Genomic DNA, 21,440 nt, shown 5'->3' with positions numbered 1-21,440 from the left:
TTTTCCCAAAGTCCATTTGCCAGTGGGCAGGAATTGAATAGGTGCTCGATGGTTTCTTCCGCCTTTTTGCAATTGGGACACATAGAAGGCCCATGAAAGCTTCTTTTCCATAGGTTGTCCCAAGTGAGAATTTTATTGTGGCATAATAGCCAGAGGAAAGTGGAGACTTTTGGCCAAATGGTGGGGGCCCAAACTTTGTTCCAAAGTGGATCTTTGATTATTTGAGTTCTTATTGTCAATTTGTAGGCTTCTTGTGTAGAGAAAGTTCTTTTTTCTTCATAACCCCATCTGATTTTATCCCTTTTATCAGAGTAGCAGATTTCCCTGTTTGAGAGCTCTGTTTCTAGACAATCCTTGGTGAGCTGAGTGCCTTGCCTGATAATGTGATCCGATTTTATCCATTGCCTATATCCTTGAGCGTGGGCATGCATCCAGAATTGATTTACCTTTGCCATCAGTTGCCCTTCCCAATCCTGTATGTGTTGAGGTTCGACAAGGTCTTTCAACTTAGGTCTTTGCTGCCAGGAGTCTTCCCAAAACCGGGCACTACTACCATCCCTTATTTCCCAGAAGCTGTGCTACTGTATTAAGTCCTTATGTTGTTTGGCGGTGTTCTAGATGAGAGAACCTGATCCTACTTCAGTGAGTCTGATTAAATCATCCTCTGGTCAGTTATTGGCGTATTTCGTTGTCCAAAGGTTAGCCCAGGGAGTATGTGGCTCCGAGATCCATTTCCACCAGATGCGAGCTCCCATGACCGCATTACTATGCTGAGGATCACGAAGCCCAGTACCTCCATATATTTTTGGGAGGCAAACGGTGTCCCATTTTACCAGAGCCCATTTTCTCTTTTGGCTTGTGTTTCCCCACAAGAAATTTCTTTGGAGATTTTTTATTTCTTTGAGGACCCATTTGGGAGCTGCCATGACTGAGAAAAGGTAGAGCGGCATGGATTGCAACACAGCTTTGATTAGGACTAAACGACTGGCCATGTTTAGCACTCAGTAAGTCCAGGAAGAAAGGCGAGCTTCTAATTTTTCCAAAAGTAATTTCCAAGAAGAGTGCTTTAAAGCAGAGTCCGTCATGGGAGCTCCCAGGTATTTGGAGGGAAGAGCAGCTATTGAAAAACCTAGGATTCGAGCAATAGATGCTTTGGTTGTAGCAGGGGTGTGAAAGAAGAAGATCTGGGATTTGGTCTTGTTAATGCAAGCCCCGGAGGCATCCGAAAAGTCAGACAAAATGGTTTTTAATTTGAGAGCTTCCTGAACTGAGGGATGGCCAAACAGCATATTGTCATCCACAAATTGCTGGTGGGTGAAGACCGAAGAGTTGGGGAAAGAAAGACCTCTTAGATGTTGGGAATGAAGCGCTTCTTTGATGCAACGTCCCAGTCCTTCCGCCATTAAAACGAAGAGGAAAGGGGAGAGGGGATCACCTTGCCTGATGCCTCTGAAGGGGCGAAAGGGAGAGGAGGGGATCCCATTGATCAGAATGGAGAAGAAGGAAGAGGAAATAAGACTCATGACCCATCTAACCCAGGGAGGAGAGAAGCCAAAGGCTATCAGCATTTTGTGTTTATAATTCGAGCTTAAACTATCAAAGCTTTAGAAAAATTGATTTTTCGGAGCATACCCACCTTTTTGAATTGCTTCAATGAGTGTATAATTTCATGAGTGAGAATGAGTCCATCCGTGATTTTCCTTCCTTCCACATAGCCAGATTGCTTAGGAGATATGAGGAGTGGTAGCAGAGGTTTTAGTCTGGAAGCAATTACTTTGGAGATGATTTTGTAAATGACGTTACATAGTGCAATGGGCCTGAATTTGTCCGGAGTCTGCGAGTGATCTTCCTTGGGGATGAGGGCTAAAAAGGTTGCATTCAGTGAAGGAAGTAGCCATCTACTAGTTCTGGATTCCTCCACGACTTGCCAGACCTCGTCTTTGATAAGATCCCAAAATCTGTGAAAGAAATTGGAAGTAAAACCATCGGGGCCAGGCGCTTTTCCTTCTTTGAGATGTCGCACGACATTCTCCACTTCCTGTAAAGAGATTGGCCTGAGGAGGAGCTGATTGTGTTCCTCAGTTATGATTTTAGGAATATTCTTGGTTATTTTCTCAATAGCCTACCACCTATCAATCTGAGGTTCCTGGTGTACCTTCTTGAAATGGGTAATGAACTCTTGTTCAATGTCCTCATGTTTTTCCAACCAATCCCCCTGCTGATTCTGAATATTGGTGATGTTGTTATGCATTCTTCTTTTGATGGTAGTGCGATGGAAGAACTTTGTGTTTCTTTCACCCTCTTTGAGCCATCTGATTCTTTATTTTTGCTTCCAAAGTATTTATTATTGCTTATCTCTTTTAGATAATTGTACTTGCAGGTGCTTTTCCAACTCTGAGGTTTCTTTAGACCGTCCTTCCATGACGATTCTCTATTGTAGTCATTTAATTTCTTGATCTAGTCCACATTGTGCCTGGAAGATATTGCCAAAGGTATTTTGATTCCATTGCTTAATGTTGTTCTTGAGATTTTTGAGTTTTTGCTGGAACTGATACATTTTGGTACCAGCCAGGGGTTTGAAGTTTTTCCAGACCGTCTGAATCAGATTGTTGAAATCTGGATGCAGCATCCAGAAAGACTCGAAGCGGAAGGGCCTGTGAGTGGCATTACCTGACTGCTGCCATTGAAGCGCAATAGGCCAATGATCTGATCCTGTGATTGGTAAGATCGATGCTATGAAGTCCCCACCTACATGGATTGCATTATCCGAAAGTAGGAATCGATCCAATCTTGAAGCGATTTGATGTGCTCCTGTTCGTTTATTATTCCAAGTGTATACACCATTGTTGGATGCCATATCTATGAAACAGTTATCTTGAATGAAGTTTTTGAAGTGCATGCTTTCATTGTCCAATCTGGCCCTGCCCCCTCTTTTTTCCTCCAACCTTGTTATCATATTAAAGTCTCCTCCTGTAATCCAGATTGGATATGTTCTTTCCGAGTTGATCAAAGCTAATGTGTTCAGAATGTCAATCTTGCTCATTGCTTCCTGGGGGAAGTAGACATTAGTTATATGACCATGAACATTTGTCCCTGTTATATGGAAGGTGGCTTGTATAAAATGCTTACTCGCATGAATATTATTAAGCGTGATGGCTCGTTCATCCCAGATTATGGCCAGTCCTCCTGAAGTGCCAAAAGCATCCACTGCTGCTGCTTTGCTGCCCGACCACGCTTTTGCAAGTGTCTGGTCTAGGATTGTAGTGTTACATTTGGTTTCTTGTATGAAAAAAATTTGGGGTTTCTCCATTTGAATCATGTTTTTTATCAGTCTGTATTTCCCAGGGCTATTTAGCCCTCTGATATTCCATGAGATAAGCTTCATGGTGCACTGCTAGGGAGGGGGTTGTAATACTTTGTAAGCTTAGAATATCTTCCCAATTCTACCAGCATTTCCCCAATGCGGATGGTTCTCTATAGATCGGTTTTCCTGCCTCTTTTTTTATTATCTTTAGTAGTATTTTTACCATCCCAATGACTCCTAGGCTGGATGCCTAAAGATCTTTGCTGCTGTGCTCTGGAGAGGATTACTTCTAAACTTTCCAGTTGCCTCTCTGGGATTTTGTCGTATTCCTTTTTCTTACAAGCTAGCTCTAATCCCAATATATCCAGATCTCCAATATCAAAGCTTTCCGGCTCCTCTTCCATGTGCTGGATCCCACTTCTTTCTGCTACTATTTCTACTACAGTCGTGATTTCCTGTTGCATATTGTCAACCTCCATACCTTGAGTGTTCCATTTCGGTGAAAGACTGGGGGCAGCTGAGGTAGGGTCTGTGGATTGTGCAGATTTTTGGTTAATCTTGGAGCTTGAAGGGGTGGAGAGCGTAGTCATCTTGGGGATATCCTTCGATTGGTCAGGGATTTCATGGATGTTCTGTTCTTTCTGATTCAAGATCTCAAAGCTGTTTCTCGTGGAAGGCATTAAGGTATTAGTTGCAGGATTTTTAAGGCCAGTTGAGGGTTTCTTGTGATTCTTTTTATGGTTGGTGACCTTGGTGAAGCCATCCGAGTCAGATTTAGCTGCATTGGAGGGGTTTGAGTCTTTCAGGTTTGAAGGGCAATCTCAGAAGAGATGGCCGAGGGCATGGAATTTCCTACAACGGAATGGAACATGCTCATAATCTATTGATTGTATCCATTCAAAATCATCATGGTAAAGACTTACCGCATCCAGAAGAGCTTTGCTGAGATGCATGTAGACACAAATTCGACATAGGAGGTGTATCACCTGAGTTTCATCTCCTCTGCGATTTTAATGAACTCCCTTAAGCCATTCCCAATGTCTTGCAGTGAGTCCTCATCCCAGTACTCCAGAGGAAGGGAATAGAGGCGAATCCACACTGGTGCCCAACTTAAATCCTCTTTGTCAGGATTGAATCATTCTATCCAATCTCTCAAATATAAACCCACTGCATTGAAAAAATATGGTCCTCCATCGAGGACTCTGTTTCAGTCTTCTATACAGTTGAAAATTGCTGTAAAGAAGCCTTTAGGCCCCAACTACAGGGTAATGTGCCCTTTTGGTTTCCATTTGGCCACTATCCATCCATGCAATGCTTTCTCTGTGGGCCAGAAGCCTATAAATTTTCCAATCAACGCATGATCCTTCATGTACTGGATCTGATTATTGATCCGATGGCTTGGGAGTTCAATCTTTGGTCTTTCAGCCGCTACAGGCTTACATGTGGCCGACGTCACCCTGGGTGCGTCATTCTTGTTCGTGTTGTCAGGCAGAATGTTTGGAACTAGTTCAACATCATCCTGGTGTTCTTTCCTGACATCTTCAGTGATAATGGGGGGAGGCTCCCTATCCTCCCCCTGAGGGGAATCCATTGCTTGTGAACTGTGCCTTTGTTGCGTTGCGTTGTGTCCTCAGAGTTGAATGGAAACATGAAAACGTGATCTGTGCAGGTCTACCATTCGCATGTCTGGCTCAAACCCTAGTTGTCCATGATCGCTAGCGCTCTGCTCATGCCATCTTTTTCAGATAAATCCCGATAGGATTATGAACTCGAGGGTTTTGGGTTTATTTAATAGTTGGGCACATTCAGGCCGCTGAGCCATTTCACTGTGGATAACTTAAGTTATGTTTATCGTTACAGTTGATATACATGATCAATTTATGGTTAAAAGAATGGATATATGATTTGCTTCTCTACCATCTTTTCTTGAATGATCGATAGGTTTATTTCAATTTCCTTTTGAATGTGACAGCGTGGTAACAGATAGTAATTTTCTATAGGTTAGACTTGGTTTTTCCTTCTTATGCTATCTATTCGAAAGTCCTAGACCTACTATCATAAAGATCATTCTTTTCTCTGTTACAGTTTATGAAAAAGGATTATTCTTATAGTTTATCGAAATGAGTGACTTTTACAGTTTAAGAGTGTGTGATGTAGCTATTTAACATAGGGAAATACTCTTTGTGCATCTCTTGTATATTTACTAGCTTTTATGCATTACTATAGCATTTATTGTTTTCCCTTAATTGCAAATTCAACTCTGTTTTCTATTATAAATTATTTCGAGGAATTTATCTCCTTAATTTATTCTGTCACTTTAAACTAGTAATTTCTATAATCAAATATCATTTCTTGAATGAAATCTATGTTACTTATCTGCTTACTACTTGTAAACATATAACTCCAATTCTGTCTGGAAAGTCTCTCCTCCCAGCCGCAAGCATTACAATCACGTCTAGACTCTCCCCGGAGCACTTTCTTTTCTTCACAGTTAGAATAGGTCCAGCTACAGTCGCATACCTTGGGCCTCATGACTCACTTTCCAGCCTCAAGTCCTCTACCTTTCAGGCTGTCTTTGAGTATTTTCCCACTGGTTTATTCTACCCAGCTCTAGGATCTCCTCACTGGACTCTTTCCCTATCTATATCTCCATTTCCAAGGTAGATGGTAATTGTTTCTTGGTAAATGTTTCTTTTAACTACTGAAAATAGTTTTATTATTATTATTATTATTATTAACATATATGAACTCCTCATTATTAATTAATTAGGTAACCAAATGTATCATAGCCTTCCAACCTCAGTCATTATTATTTTAATAACATAAAGTAAGAGTTTAATGCAGTAAGACATAAAAAAATGAAACTTAGTAACTACAGTAATTTTTTTTGTAGCTTGGGGTGTTACATCTCCCCCCCCATATGAGGAACACTGTCCCTGGTGTTCTTCTGATTTAAGAAAATAACGTTGGGTAAGCTTCCCGCATAAATTCCTCTTCTTCTCAGGTGGCCTCATTCGGGCAAAAGTGCTTCCACTGCACTTTTACCTGGGAGATGGCTCGCTTCCACAAGGTGGTTTCTCTCTGATCGAGAATACGAAGAGGTTTTGCTAGAAACTCTCCTTCTGGTTTGACCTACACATACACAATTCACAGTCATAATTTCCTCAAAACAGTTTATCCAAAAGTTATGTATTCTCCTTAACTGATTACCTGAATATTTTCCCAGCTAATTATATGTTGTGAGTTGTACACATAGTTTTTAGTAAAGAAACAAGGAAAACATTGTGGACCATAATATGGATTGTTAACGCAAGATTATAGGCTACCGGTCCAATCGTTCCAAGACTTGAAAGGGTCCACAGTACCAGGGTGCTAACTTAGCACAACCCCTCCATTGTAAGGAACTTTTCCGTGGCTTTACTCTTAGATATACGTGATCTCCTAGCTGAAATTCTCTGTATGTCCTCTTTTTATCTGCATACATTTTCTGCCTATCTTGGGTAGCCCTTAAATTTTGTCGAACCTTCTTAACAATCTCCTCCATTTTTGCTAGCATATCAGGACCCAAGGCTAGCTTATTAACTAGACTATTCCAATCTATGGGCACCTTGCACCTTCTCCCATACAACACCTCAAAGGGGCTCATGCCCAGTGATTCATGATGCCCATTATTATACGCAAATTCCACTAGGTGGAGATAGTCTTCCCACTTATGTGGTTGTTGCATCACAAACATGCGTAGCATGTCCTCCAGCACTTGATTTACTCGTTCGGTTTGTCCATCCGTTTGAGGATGGTAAGTTGTACTAAATTGGATCTGGGTACCCAATCTTGAAAAGAGGGTTTTCCAGAATGTGGATGTAAATTTTACATCCCTATCATAAATTAACACCCTAGGTATTTCGTGCAAATGAAAATTTTCCTTCATAAATATGTCTACAATTTCCACAGTTTTGTAAGTGGATTTCACAGGTATAAACTGAGCAGTTTTTCTCAACTTGTCCACCACCACCATAATTGAGTCGTGTTGCTTCTTTGTGCGAGGTAAGTCGGTGATGAAGTGTAGAGATATGGTCTCCGATTTCCATTCTAGTATGGGAAATGGTTGCAACAAACCAGTGGGATTCTGATGTTCCACCTTCACCAACTGACATTCCAAACATTTGGACAAGTACTCAGTGACATCCTTCCTTAACCTAGGCCAAAAATACCCTTTCTTGATGGCTGAAAACAGCTTTTGGTACCCTGGGTGGCCAGCACATGGTTTCCTGTGAAACTCATCCAATATCAATTATTTAACAAAGTTTTGGTTAGGAACATATATTCTGTTTTTGAAGGTAAGGATGTTGTCAGAATTTATTTCAAAATCTGATATTTCCCCTTTCAACAGAGCTTCCTTTGTTTGCTTCCAAAGAAAAGTGTACTCTGGATCCTTGAGGGAGGCTTCCTTTATGATTTCAGGGACATTTGAGCGTACTTGACTGATTTGGACCTCATAAATATAATGTACTTTCCTGCTCAATGCGTTAGCCACTCAATTTTCCTTCCCTTTAAGATGTTTCGTTTCAAAATCAAACTCAGTTAAAAATGTTTTCCATCTGACTTGCTGAGCATTTAAGTTAGACTGGTTGAAGAAATTTGTAAGGTTGCTATGATCTGTTAATAGCAGAAATTTCTTCCCCAACAGGTAGTGTCACCACATTTTAAGTGCATGCACTACCGCTGTTAATTCAAGGTCGTAATCAGAATATCACTTCTCATATTCCTTCAATTTCTGTGATTCATAAGTAATAACTTCGCCTCTTGTGTCAGCACTCTGCCAACACCTTCTTTACTAGCATCCGTGCAAACCATGAAAGAATTTTTCGGATCTGCTACCTTTAACATGGGTGCAGTGGTAAGTAGGTGTTTTAGTCTTTCAAAGCTTTGTTGACATTCAATTGTCCATTGGAAAGTGCGTCCCTTTTTCTGTAAAGAGGTCATTGGGAAAGCGATTTTTGAAAATCCTTCGATGAACCGACGGTAGTACCTAGCCAAACCTAGGAATGACTTGATATCAACAACATTCTTTGGAGCGGTCCATTCCATAATGGTTTTGATCTTTTCTGGGTCCACTGCTATTCCATCTATTGATATAACATGACCCAAGTACTAAATCTTATCTTTGAAAAAGTCGCACATGCTATATTTACCATATAACTGATTTTCCCGTAGAGTTTGAAACACTATCCTCAGATGTTCTCTACGCTCCTACAGATTCTTGGAGTATATTAAAATATCGCCAATAAAAATCAGTACGAATTTATCAAGATAAGGCTGGAAAATACTGTGCATCAAACTCATAAAAGTAGCTAGGGCATTTGTGAGGCCAAATGGCAACACCATGAACTCGTAATGACCATAACGAGTTCGGAATGCAGTCTTGTAAATGTCCTCCTCCTTTATCCTTATTTGGTGGTAGTCAGACCTTAAATCAATTTTTGAGAATACTTTGGCTCCTTGCACCTGATCAAATAGATCATCAATATGTGGCAATGGATATTTATTTTTGATGGTCAGTTTATTTAATTGATGATAATCGATGCATAATCTCAAGGTTCTGTCTTTATTCCGTACAAACAGTACGGGGGCTCCCCAAGGGGACACGCTGGGGCAGATATACTTTTTATCCAGAAGCTCCTGGAGCTGCATTTTGAGTTTTGTTAACTCAAGTATGCTCATGCGATAAGGGGCCCTAGATATAGGGGTTGCACCCGGAATTAGTTCAATGGTGAAATCAATATCACGCTTGGGTGGTAATCTAGGAATGGATTCAGGAAATACATCAGCAAATTCCTGAATGACAGGAATGTTTTCCAAGGAGGTCATTTTATTTTTGGAGTTCGTAAATCCCACCTGGACAACATATATCTGACAACCCTTCCTAATACATCTTCCTAGCTGACTAGCAGTAATAGGATGCAATTTGGTATTTGTCTTGATTCCTTGAAGTTCCTTCCTTTGTCCTGATTCAATGATAAAACTGATGGTTTTCTACTTGCAGTCAAATAGGGAAAACCATCCATCCTGATTAAAATGTCATATGAACCCAAAGGGAGTATGTTAAGGTGAACATGAATGGGTTGCCCTGAAATTGTTATAGAACAACATTCTGTTTTCACAATTACCCTTCTTTTTTCCCCCGTGTCTAATTGAACTAACCATGGTTTTGGAAACTTACTGCTCTGCAGTTGACAATTTTCTACCACCTTAGGACTAACATAGCTTAGGCTAGCACTGGGATCAAACAAACAAAGACTTGTTTCTTAGCAACCATACCTTCACATCCGATCATGGTGGGCTGGTATTCTTCTCGATGATCATCCAAAGCAGCATTAATTCTGGGCATGCTCCTCGCCACTTCTCCAACCATGGATGCTTCTTGCATATTTGATAGATGTTCCATCCTTGCCTTATGCAAATAATTTTTTTAATAGTGGGGTTCTCCACATCCCCAACATTGTAGTGGCGATTTTGATTGTTGGTCATTAACAGATTTATTAACTCCTTTTGACTATCTGTTTCCAGAATATGCAACTTTGGGCTGGTTCCTTGCTGGGAATTTACTGAGAGGTTTTTGTTGTATATTTTTGCCATTAGGGAATTTTTCTTGTCTGTTTGGGATCAGGTTCCTTCCCTTCCTGTTCAATCCTCCTTTAGGTCCCTCATTTTTCTGTTTCATTTGCTGGTAGTAGATGCGGGCTTTCTGCACTGCATCATCCATTGTCCTTGGGTAGTCAAACTCAAGCTTCTCCTTCATAAAATTAGGTAGGCTACTAATGAAACGTTGAATTTTGGCATTTTCTTCTTGCATATAAGGCACATAGCGCAGTAGGGAGGTGAATCGTTTCACATATTCATCCATGGTTAAGGTTCCCAATCTTAACATGTGAAATTCCTTTGATTTTTCATCATAATAATGTTCAGTTAGATACTTATCCCTGAAATTCTTTTGAAATTCTTTCCATGTAACCTGTTCTTCGTCGAATTTCCTCACCATTTTGATTTCTTCACACCAAAGGGTAGCCTTACCCCTTAATTGATAAACTGCCAAACGTGCTTTCAATTTATCGATGTGATCATAAATATGAAAATATTTTCTCATACCAATTAACCAAGCTTCAATTGCCTCTTCAGATTCCCATTCAAAGAGTGACGGATTAATCTTTTTAAATTCTCCTTGAAATTCAAATTTCTGTCTTTTTATCTTGCACTGGTAGGAAACGTTGTTCGAGCGTCCTTCTTTGTCTTCTCCATGTTTTTCAGCTGTCTCAACATTTTCTTCTCCATGCTGAGTCGTTGGGATCTTCTCTCTATCTTCAGCATTGGGGTCTGGATCTTGTTGGTTCTGTCGATTGGATAGACTTTTGCAAATTCTCTCTTGTTCTAATCAGAGCCGTTCATTGTATGTTCTTAAATTGGTCATCTCAACATGCAACTGCTGAACGGTTTTGAGTAAAACAACATTATCTTGACGAGATTCCTCTCCCAACTATATCCAAATATCAGGGTTAGCATTCACATAAGTTGTTTTTGGTGGGTTTGGTGGTCCTAGGCTCCTCTGCATTCTGACCCTTTTTGTATTGATGCGGGTCTCTATGTTCACATACATATTTACTTAGTTAATTTAAAGAAATCACATTCATTTCATATACATATAATTCCCAAAGAGTCTTAGTGTACGAACCTGAGCTCTGATACCATTTGTAACACCCTACACACCTATTGTATGGAATATATGAAATAAATTGCAATATTAAAACTAAAATTATTATTTATTATACATAAGGTGGCGGATGTGGATTTTACTGGAAAGATACTCTCATTTGAAACTTTTAATACATGTTATGTAGTTCATAGTGTTGGATCAACCTTGCATTAACTTTGTCACATCGCTCCACTCAGGGTGTTAGGCCTGTAATCAGACTCTTCATTAAATGCCCTTGGTACACTGATACACATGGCATAACCATGGTCTGTTCTACTGCATGCATCCATCAGCGAGTTAAGTCTGCTTGCGACAGTTGGCCAAGTCCTCGCCCGTTGATCTGTGGTGGGCGATTCGATGGTGAGGAGGGTTTATGGTTTTTCCAACTAACCACATCATTGCATCCGGCCGGTTGGGAGGTCATTTGTTGTTGGATGTTTGAGGTCTCTACCGATCTGCAACGAGGTTGGCATGTGGGTTACAGGTCGACCCATAATCTCTTCTACTGTGTGCTATGGCGATATCTCTCCACCCTTCACAGCAAGGTATCCATAAACACTTACCCTTGCACTATTCAGGTTTTCTACGTGACTTGAGCTTAGTTTTTGCTTCAATGTTTCATATGCTTCGGTGGTTAAATGATGGCTTTCACTGTCCAGGGGTGGCTTGAGGATTCTCTGGTTTTGCAGGAGGTAGCTAGGTCTGATGTCGGTTCCTGAAGGAATGCATGCAATTTATGACTTCCATGGTTTTCTCCTTATAGTTATTCACACATTTCTAGTTCTAGACCTGACTAATTGATAATCTTGTTGCAATGAAGGCAGACCGCCATCTGTTGGAACCCTCCAAGCTCAGGTAATGTTGCCACCCTCAGGGTCATCGTCTTTTCTGGTTTACATAACAGGTTTCCCTCCTAATGGATTTGGTGGTCGATGAAATTTGTTTGTAGGTAATCTACTGAAGCTGCTAATTTATTCTCGTGGTCATGACAACATATTCTGAGGATTTGAGAGCTTATCATCTCCGTGGTTGTTTACAGGTTGGGAAACACTTACCTCTGGTTCACAATGTTTGATTGTTTATATATTAAACGTTGTGCAGAAGAACTGTTTGTTGGTAGAGGCTTTATGCCAGAACTTGCCGAGCTCCTTTTTCATTTAGAAGTTTGTGTATAAATGTTAAGTTTTTTCGCCTGACATACACAAGGGTTTGAACTGTTGATATGTTTCTGTTATGAGTTTACATGGTTGTCTTTTCTCTGAAAGACAATGTTGAACAAGGATTTTCTGTAAGGCATAAATATTGATAGGGTTATGAACTTGAGGGTTTTGGGTTATTTAATAGTTGGGCACATTCAGGCTGTTGAGCCGTTTTACTGTGGATGACTTAAGTTGTGCTTATCATTATAGTTGATATACATGATCAATCTATGGTTAAAAGAATGGGTATATGATTTTCTTCTCTACCTTGTTTCCTTGAATGATCGATAGGTTTATTTCAATTTCCTTTTTAATGTGACAACGTGGTAACATATAGTAATTTTCTATAGGTTAGACTTGGTTTTTTCTTCTTATGCTATCTATTCGGAAGTCCCCGATCTACTCTCATAAAGATCATTCTTTTCTCTGTTACATTTTACCAAAAAGGATTATTCTTACAGTTTATTGGAATGAGTTACTTTTACAATTTAAGAGTGTGTGATGTAGCTATTTAACATAGGGAAATACTCTTTGTGCATTGCTTGTATATTTACTATCTTTTATGCATTACTGTAACATTTATTGCTTGCCCTTAATTGCTAGTTCAACTCTGTTTTCTATTCTAATATGCTTTCGAGGAATTTCTCTTCTTAATTTATTCTGTCACTTTAAATGTGTAATTTCTATAATCCAACTACTTATAAACATATAACTCCAATTTTGTCTGGAAAGTCTCTCCTCCTACCTGCGAGCCTGGAAATCGCGTCCGGACTCTCCCCCAAGCACTTTCTTTTCTTCACAGTTAGAATAGGTCCAGCTATAGTTAGGTACCATGGGTCTCAGGACTCAGTGTCCAGCCTCAAGTCTTGTATTTTTCAGACTGTCTTTTAGTATTTTCCCACTTGTTTATTCCACCCAGCTCTAGGATCTCCTCACTAGACTCTTTCCCCATCTATATCTCCCTTCCTAGGGCAAATGGTAATTGTTTTTTGGTAACTGTTTCTTTTAACTACTGAAAACACTTGATTATTATTATTATTATTATTATTATTATTAACATATCTGCTAACTATTCATTAATTAGGTAACCAAATGTATCGTGGCCTTCCATCTTCAGTCATTATTATTTTAGCAACATAAAGTAAGAGTTTAATGAAGTAACACATAAAAAAATGAAACTTAATAACTACAATAATTTTTTATGTAGCGTGGGATGTTACATTAATATATTTTAAAATATATGTCAATATTAATTCTTATTCAAATATTTTATTAATAACCTACATTGAATATTTGTTTATATACAACATTAAAATATTTTATTAGTGAATATGAAGTTAATATAGACATAAATTAGTTAGCATAGATCTTCTAATAGTTTATTTAAATCTTCTCTTGAAATGTTTTTGAAAAGTATAAGGTTTAAAGATTTTACTCACACATTCTTTTTTTACCTCTAATTACTTTACAACATATTCATTTTTTTCTTTTAATTATAGTAGAGTAATTTTTATTTTATTTTAATAAAGTAGGGTCAATGTACAACTCAATAATTTCTAGATTTTTGTTGTTTAAATTGAATTTTTTAATAAGGAAGATTTTAAGGATGAAAAATTGCTTTTTTTTAGCTAAATTTATTAGCTAGTAAACAATAAAATGTTCTACTATATATTATCCTATAAAATTTAAGCTAATTATTTGAGAAAAATTGAAAATTGTTAAAACTTTTTTTTGGAAATGTATGGAAAATTGACTCATTTACTATTCTTTAAATATTTAAAAAAAATAATATATAAAATCTGATTTTTTTATTATTTTAACTTATTATCTCTTTTTATTTAAAAAAATATATTATTTTATTAAAAAAATCCTAAATTAAATTCTTTAAATTAAATAAAATAATACTTTTTTATAAAATTAATTAAATTATAAAAAATCCTATATAAATAAAATTAAAATTTTCCCAAATTATTCATATTATAACCTGAAATTTTTAACATTATTAATATTTTTATATTAGAATATTATAATAAAAACATTTGATTTCTTAACATTTTGTTTTAATTAAAAAATAATGAAAAAAATATGATATCTTAAATTTTACATAAAAAATTAAAATACTCCCCATATATTACCAAAATTGTGATTACTAAACATGATCACTTCAAAATGTAATTTTACACAAAGACGTATCTTTTTTTTTTCTAAGTAAAGCTAAACTATTATATTACAGCAAGAGCAAAGTTACATTATCAAAATTACAACGGGGCCGCGGCCCTGTAAGATTTGTCTGAGGACAGACAGTAGACACCTGAGTATTCATGCCAGTATTACATAGGACACATGGACAAAGACTTAGAGCCACACTCATGTAGCTGACACATGGACAAAAGCACTTGAAGAACATCGACACAGAACAGAGATAACATAAAACCGATACAATTACATAGAGACAGAGTGACAGACTCATATATAACCGCATAGGGGGCTGACAGAGAAAAATTCTTGCTGTAGAACCTGGAGCGCGAGCTGGGCATGTTAATCTTCATCAGTAGTCTGCGGTTCATCTTCCGCCTTGCAGCAGGGAGGCTGGAGGATGGCTTTACCAGAGTTGCGCGTTCCAAGGTCACTTGGGCCAGCGCCATAGTCACAAACAGGTTCTCTCAGGCTTGCTCCCGGGTCATGTATGGGCCGCATCATCTCAACAGCAGGGAATTCCATTTCCACCGTAGGAACAATCCCAGGAACACGCGGAGGGTTGGCCCAGGGATTACCATCCTCATCTTCCCAGGGATTGCTGCAGTGCTCCACAAAGACAGTCACAAAGAAAGTAGAATTGGCTAAGGTGCAGGGGATGCGGTATCTCACCATTGGGTGTTCCGTATGCCCACAGTCCATGCGCGCTGGAGGTTCCCCCATTCTACCTCTGCCCGGGGGCCTTCCCCTCGGCCTTCTGCACTCAGAGGTTTCCTCAATTGAGGAAGAAGTCGAGGGGGCTCTACCACTGTGACCTCCCCTACCACTGTTGCCCCTTCCACGATTGCGCTGCATTCTGGTCCTCTGAACAGAGCGCTCAATTCCGCAACGCAACACCACTGTTGGCACAGGTTTATTGCCAGACCGGATCCTTGCCTCCCAATTGCCCAAAGCTGTGGCCGCAGAGCCTTGACCGTCACTCTCAAAGCTTGAATGAGAGCCGAGACTCTGAACCTCCACAACTTCTATCGAAACCAGAACAAGAGCCAACGAGAGACGCGGGTAAGTAAGCACTGCCAAATTCTCAGAGTCGCCACTGGCTTGCTTGTGAGCCTGCCAATTGCCCCACTCTGCAGCAGCTAAACACTCACAATCACATTCAGGGCCAGACTGAGAGTCGAAGGGCTGAACCTCCGTCACCTCCGGCAAGATCAGAACAGTTGCAGATAGGAATTGCGGGAGAATGTCCGAGAGAATGCGGTTATGAAGCGCCATGTTACGCTTCTCAAGACTCGCCATGAATGTCGACAGGACGCCTCTGTCAACTCCCTTAACTCCCTTCCTTAAATGCAGCGGGTTGATGAATTTATGGTGTGTCCTCCTGTCATGCGTGGCTCGTCCGGGCGGACACCTGCCCTTTGGACGAGCCTTATGCGCCATGTGTCTAGCGACCACCCGCATCCGGGGTACACAAAGACATATCTTAAATGTAATACATATTTTAAATTTGTTTTAAAATATGTATCATCTATAAAATCTCTAATGCCCTAGGGAAAGAAACGTATTCTACTCCCATTCAAACCTCATAACTTTTCAATATAAGATGAGATCCGTTATTGATAAAATGGACCACCTCAAGCTCAGGAGTATACAAGTTTATTTGTTCATTTGAAAAATGTTATATTGGAGAGATAAGGGAGTATTTTAAGTAAGAAGAACGTGAAGAAGTTGATATCAAGGACATGTTATATTCATATGTTCTTCCAGAACCAATGTTATATTGGAGATGTAAGAAATTTATTTAAATAAAAATTAAAGAATATGGAATTGATATAAAAAACGAAGAGATATATATACTCGTAAGTTTTTGCAGAACATTCATCTAAGACCAAACATCAATTTTTTAAGAGCAAACGAAAGATCATCGTCAAAGAAATCTGTTATTTCAAATAAGTTTACTTGAAATCTTTGGAGACCATAAAGCAATCCAATAATGTCAATAAGGAGGGTGGGATAGAGGTTTAAGGAGGGTGGGATGGAGGTTAATGGGAACTCGATCCACTTACTCACACATCACAATTCTTTTGACAATTAGATTTAGTATCCTATTTCCGGTATGATGCCTTTTCCATGTGTTTCTTATTTATTTATTTATTTATTTTTCCTTTTCTTTGCCTTTTGTCTTCTTTTCTCATTCTGGGTATCGTTATAAAAAACATGTTTCTTTTTTTTTTCCTCTTCTTTTTTAACCCCTCCTGCCTGCCTTCTTTTTCTCTTTTTATTCTTTTCTTCCTCTCTTTTTTTTTATCTTCTTCTTTTTTTTCTCTTATTCTTTTTTTTATTCTAATATTGTTTTTGTTTAGTCTCTTCCTATTTCCTTCTTAACCTTTTAATCACATCTCTCGTCTTATAACATTTTGTTTTATTTAGTGTAGTTTAATACTTTGATTTTCATATCTTTACTTTATATTAATTTTAGCTTAAGATATATTATCTATCTAGATGCCTCACTTACTTATACTTAAGTTGGTTTTTAATTTTAGTATTAGTTATTTTTAGCTCTTTTCATTGTATACATATTATATGACATTTATGGATAATTGTTTAGTCTAATATTTAGGTATTATTATTTGTTAATATTAAATTTCATAATATTAATAATACTATTAATATTATTATTTTAGTTTAGAAGTTATATTTTTTTGGTGATTTAGTAGGACTACATTTTCATCATGTCTAATATATCATCCTGATCAAGGTGGAGAATTGAATGATGACTTCATATCAAAGAGTACCTTAACAAAGCGCTCTTTTCAAGAATACTACTACTCCTCCTCCTTCCCCCTCTTTCATATCTTTACTTTATATTAATTTTGGTTTAAGATATATTATCTATTTGGATGCCTCACTTACTTATACATAAGTTGGTTTTTAATTTTAGTATTATTTATTTTAGCTCTTTTAATTGTATACACATTATATGACATTTATGGATAATTTCTTAGTCTAATACTTAGGTATTATAATGTTAGTATTAAATTTCATAATATTAATAATACTATTAATATTATTACTTTAGTTTAGACATTATATTTTTTTGGTAAGTTTAGTAGGACTAAATTTTCATCATGTCAAATATATCATCCTGATCAAGGCGGAGAATTGAACCGGTGACTTCATATCAAGGAGTGTCTTAACAAGGCGCCTATCACCCTCTTTAAAGATTACTACTCCTCCTCCTCCTCCTCCCCCCTCCTTTCTCCAACATTCTTGTATTCATTATATTTGTAACTAAGATCAACCTCCTAAGTCACATACTAGAAACTTGATATATGGATTTTGATTTTTTTTTTTTTACAAGAAAAAATCCTAATATCAACTCATTTGTTTCAAGAGGGAAGAAATTTGAAAATACTTAAATGTTATATGAGATTTATCGTCCTTTTTCTAAAAGCTCCATAGGATTTTTCAAACTCAAATAACTTTGAAAATTAGATTTATCTTCAATTTTTCAAAGATCCATAAGATTTTCCAAAATCCTCAGCAATAAGTCTCACAAAGAAAGGTTAAATATACCTCACGAAGAAAGGTTAAATATACCAGGGAATATGGTTAGAAAACCCTCCTAAAATATTTTAAGTGAATTTAATGGTAAGATTAAGCAGCATATGTATGAGGATTTGAATAGAATCTGAACATTTCATGTGATTAGCTAAAGGGTGTAGGAGAGAATATTCATCCTTTTTCCAATAAAATTTATTTTCAATTTTGCAAAAATCCATAAGATTTTCCAAAATCCTCCAATAGGTCTCACGAAGAAAGGTTAAATATACTAGGGAATGTGGTGAGAAAACCCTTCTAAAAGATTTTAAGTGAATTTAATGGTAAGATTAACCAAAAGATTTTAAGTGAATTTAATGGTAAGATTAACCAAAATATGTATGAGGATTTGAAATAGAATCTGAACATTTCATGTGATTAGCTAAAGGGTTTAGGAATTCATCCTTTTGCCAACCTTCGTGCTAGTGACCTTGAGGCGGTGGATCTTACCATGGTAATAAAAACCAAGGTAAATCTTGTTAACTAGAATATGGATATTTTAATTAATGTAAACTCTAAAGCTTTTATTTCCTTCATGGTTAGTATTTTACAATAAAGGGTTTTGTATAGAGAATAGCTATATTTCGAAGATTATCTTCTAGTCTCTTGTATCTCCAAGGTTGTTTTTTCTTTTTTAGAAATACATAATATTAAAGCCAAGCTATTAACTAGCATCATTTATACATATTTTGGAATTTATTATTTCTATGGGCATAACATGAACAATATGTTGGCCCTAGGCTTGATTACTCAAAAGACCTTATTGATAGTTCTCGCTCTAATGATATTTTTTACCTTGTTTCTTTATGATTACACTAACACTCATAATGTTAAAAGTTATAGTGACATGGGTGATCTAGCATGAGTGGAATTTGGTGTTCAATTGAGAGTTCCTAATTTGATGAAATTCTAAGATGGATGATCGATAAATGATGATAGAAAAATTTGGTATAGAATATTGAGACTAGTTTCCCTTGGAGTAGGGTTGAATATTCAGCTAGAAGTGAAATTAACAACTACCTAAAAACCAAAACCCAAATTCACCAATTTCTTATTTTACCTATTTCATGAATCAACATAAAAAATGAAATCCATTACGCCCCTTAATCTTAATACTATAGTACATATTTTTGAATCCCATCATCTTAATTACTTAATACAAGTTTAAGCCTTAATACCATAGTTTATATTTTTGGAAAAAAGTGCTTAGCAACATCAACCAAACTACATTTACTATCAACATACATCTATACTTGCACCAATTATAGGTGCCTAATTATTAAAGAACAAACAAACTAGGGAGCTTATATATCCTACTTCTACACATGATATGTAGAGTAAGAATTGCAAAAGTTAAATTAAAGGGTATTTCATCTGTTGATTTTGTCTTAAATTTGTTAGGAATGTCACCTAGACAATTTGTAATTTCAAGTGTTTAATTATTTTTAAGAAATTAATTTATAAATTCAAGTATTTAAAAGATTTGAAGAAATCTAAATTCATTTATGCATTTAAAAATATTATTTAATTCAAACCAGTGTTGTTCATCAGTACTGTTTTCTTTTAAATTATATATAGATGTATGTATGTATATGAATTAATATAATATTAACTAATATACAAAATTAACATAATACGAGTATCTTTATAAAATTAATATAAAACATTTAGATTTTAAAATTAGTTATGGTTTTTGTGCCAATGGTATTGATAAACCATGATAATGGCCTAACACAACTAATATTCATCAAATTAATATAAAAATATTTTGATTTTGAAGTCAATTATAGTTTTTGTGCTAGTGATATTGATAAATCATGATAATGACCATAGTATTGTAATAAACTATTATATTTGGAACTACACATTATTTTAAATTTGAAACTACAAACTATTTTAAAATTTTTATTTTTTAATATAATTTTTATATTTGATAATTGAATTTAAAAGCACATAAAAATAATTTAAAAAGTTGTTTGTTTGTTACTTTTTTTTTTTTTCAAAGTATTCAATTATTTATTTTCTTCAAAACTTTAATAATATGTTTAAAAATTTCAAAACTAATTGAAAATTAAAAAATCTTTGATCAAAATTAAAAAGAATATAAAGTACTCATTAAAGCATATAATAATTAGTATAAAGTTTTACTATTTTACAAAATAAATGAAATTTTCTAATTATGATTATGATTTTTTTAATTTAATTATGCAACTTGAGTGGGCCTAATGGTTAAGAGCATGTGTTTCCTCCTAAAAATGACACAGGTTCAAACCAAAAATAAAAATTATTTATGCCTTCCTAAGCTTATCAGTCACTATCCATAAATAGATCCATTGTCCCACAAACAAGAGTCCCTATAACACTAAATAATTAAAATTCAATTTTTTAAATTATAATTTTTTTATTTTTCATTTTAAAACCCAATGAATGAAAAACTTTAAAAATAATAAAACTAAAAACTTTAAACCTACCAAATACCACAAACAAATACCAAAAATTTAATTTGGGCAAAATTGGTCGGAAATAATGTAAAAACCCAAATGGCACAAGGATTAGGTTTCCCTGCACAAGGATTAGGTTTCCCTAATGGAAAAGGAATACGTTGATAAGATGATAGGGAATCGAGGAAAATTATCATATTCATATTAAAATGGTCATATTCATACTTTGATTTGATTAAATGAAAGTAAAACGTACAAGTTATATACCCGTAGCTGGTAGATCCTGTTCGGTAGCTCGTAGGCGATACAATGATTCGCCTTTACGACGCCCGTCAGATTACATGACTTTAGCATAAATAAACATAATTGCTGAAGGCATATAGAATTCCCGCAGTCGCATTGATGGGGGCATAAATTCACATAATTGCTGGAAGCGTAAACGATACTGGTAGACTGTTAGTGATGTAGGGCAAGACTTTTCGACATGTACGTTCAAGCTCCAGCTTCAATTTCGGGAAGGTTGCAACGTGCCCTCTTCACTGGATCATGTACGTACGTTCAACCTGCAACCTTATTTTTGGCAAAGTTCAATAGATGTCTGATACTATTGATATTGATGATTTTAAACACACGGACGGTCCGGCCATAATCATAAAACAACCCACGTGGATGCAAGCACGGAGAGATTAAATAAATTTTGAACCAGAGTAGAGGTCACAACTTTAAATAATGAGATTTTTGATAAAATTCTGTTGAAATTTTTGAAAATGTCAAATATTAAGTGGTGCTAATCCATTTCTACTGTGAAAAAAGATATTCAAACACTTCAATAATTTAAAAAAATTTCCAAGCCATTCTGGCAATTTTTTTTTACCATGCTGGGGAATGAACCTTGACACCTTTAAACTACAACAACCGTCCGGCCATATTTATAGAACAACCCACGTGGATGC

The 21,440-nt window shown here is 36.5% G+C and overlaps 1 protein-coding gene across 1 annotated transcript; it reads right to left on the bottom strand.

The window, feature by feature from the left end:
• Positions 1-2,440: 2,440 nt before the first annotated feature.
• Positions 2,441-2,857, bottom strand: LOC149233872 (uncharacterized). The gene has a single exon (XM_089461049.1). The coding sequence runs from the start codon at positions 2,855-2,857 to the stop codon at positions 2,441-2,443; it is 417 nt and encodes a 138-aa protein (XP_089317175.1).
• Positions 2,858-21,440: the final 18,583 nt, after the last annotated feature.

The sequence above is a fragment of the Pinus tabuliformis genome, chromosome 8 (genome assembly GCF_031772625.1).
Source record: "Pinus tabuliformis cultivar Carrire ecotype Pingquan chromosome 8, CPIR1, whole genome shotgun sequence".
NCBI classification, from domain to species: domain Eukaryota; kingdom Viridiplantae; phylum Streptophyta; class Pinopsida; order Pinales; family Pinaceae; genus Pinus; species Pinus tabuliformis.
This window is presented reverse-complemented; position numbering and strand designations above follow the sequence as displayed.

Bases quoted from the DNA above. Each gene is read 5' to 3' on its own strand.
- LOC149233872 (XM_089461049.1), bottom strand. From the start codon at position 2,857: ATGGCATCCAACAATGGTGTATACACTTGGAATAATAAACGAACAGGA.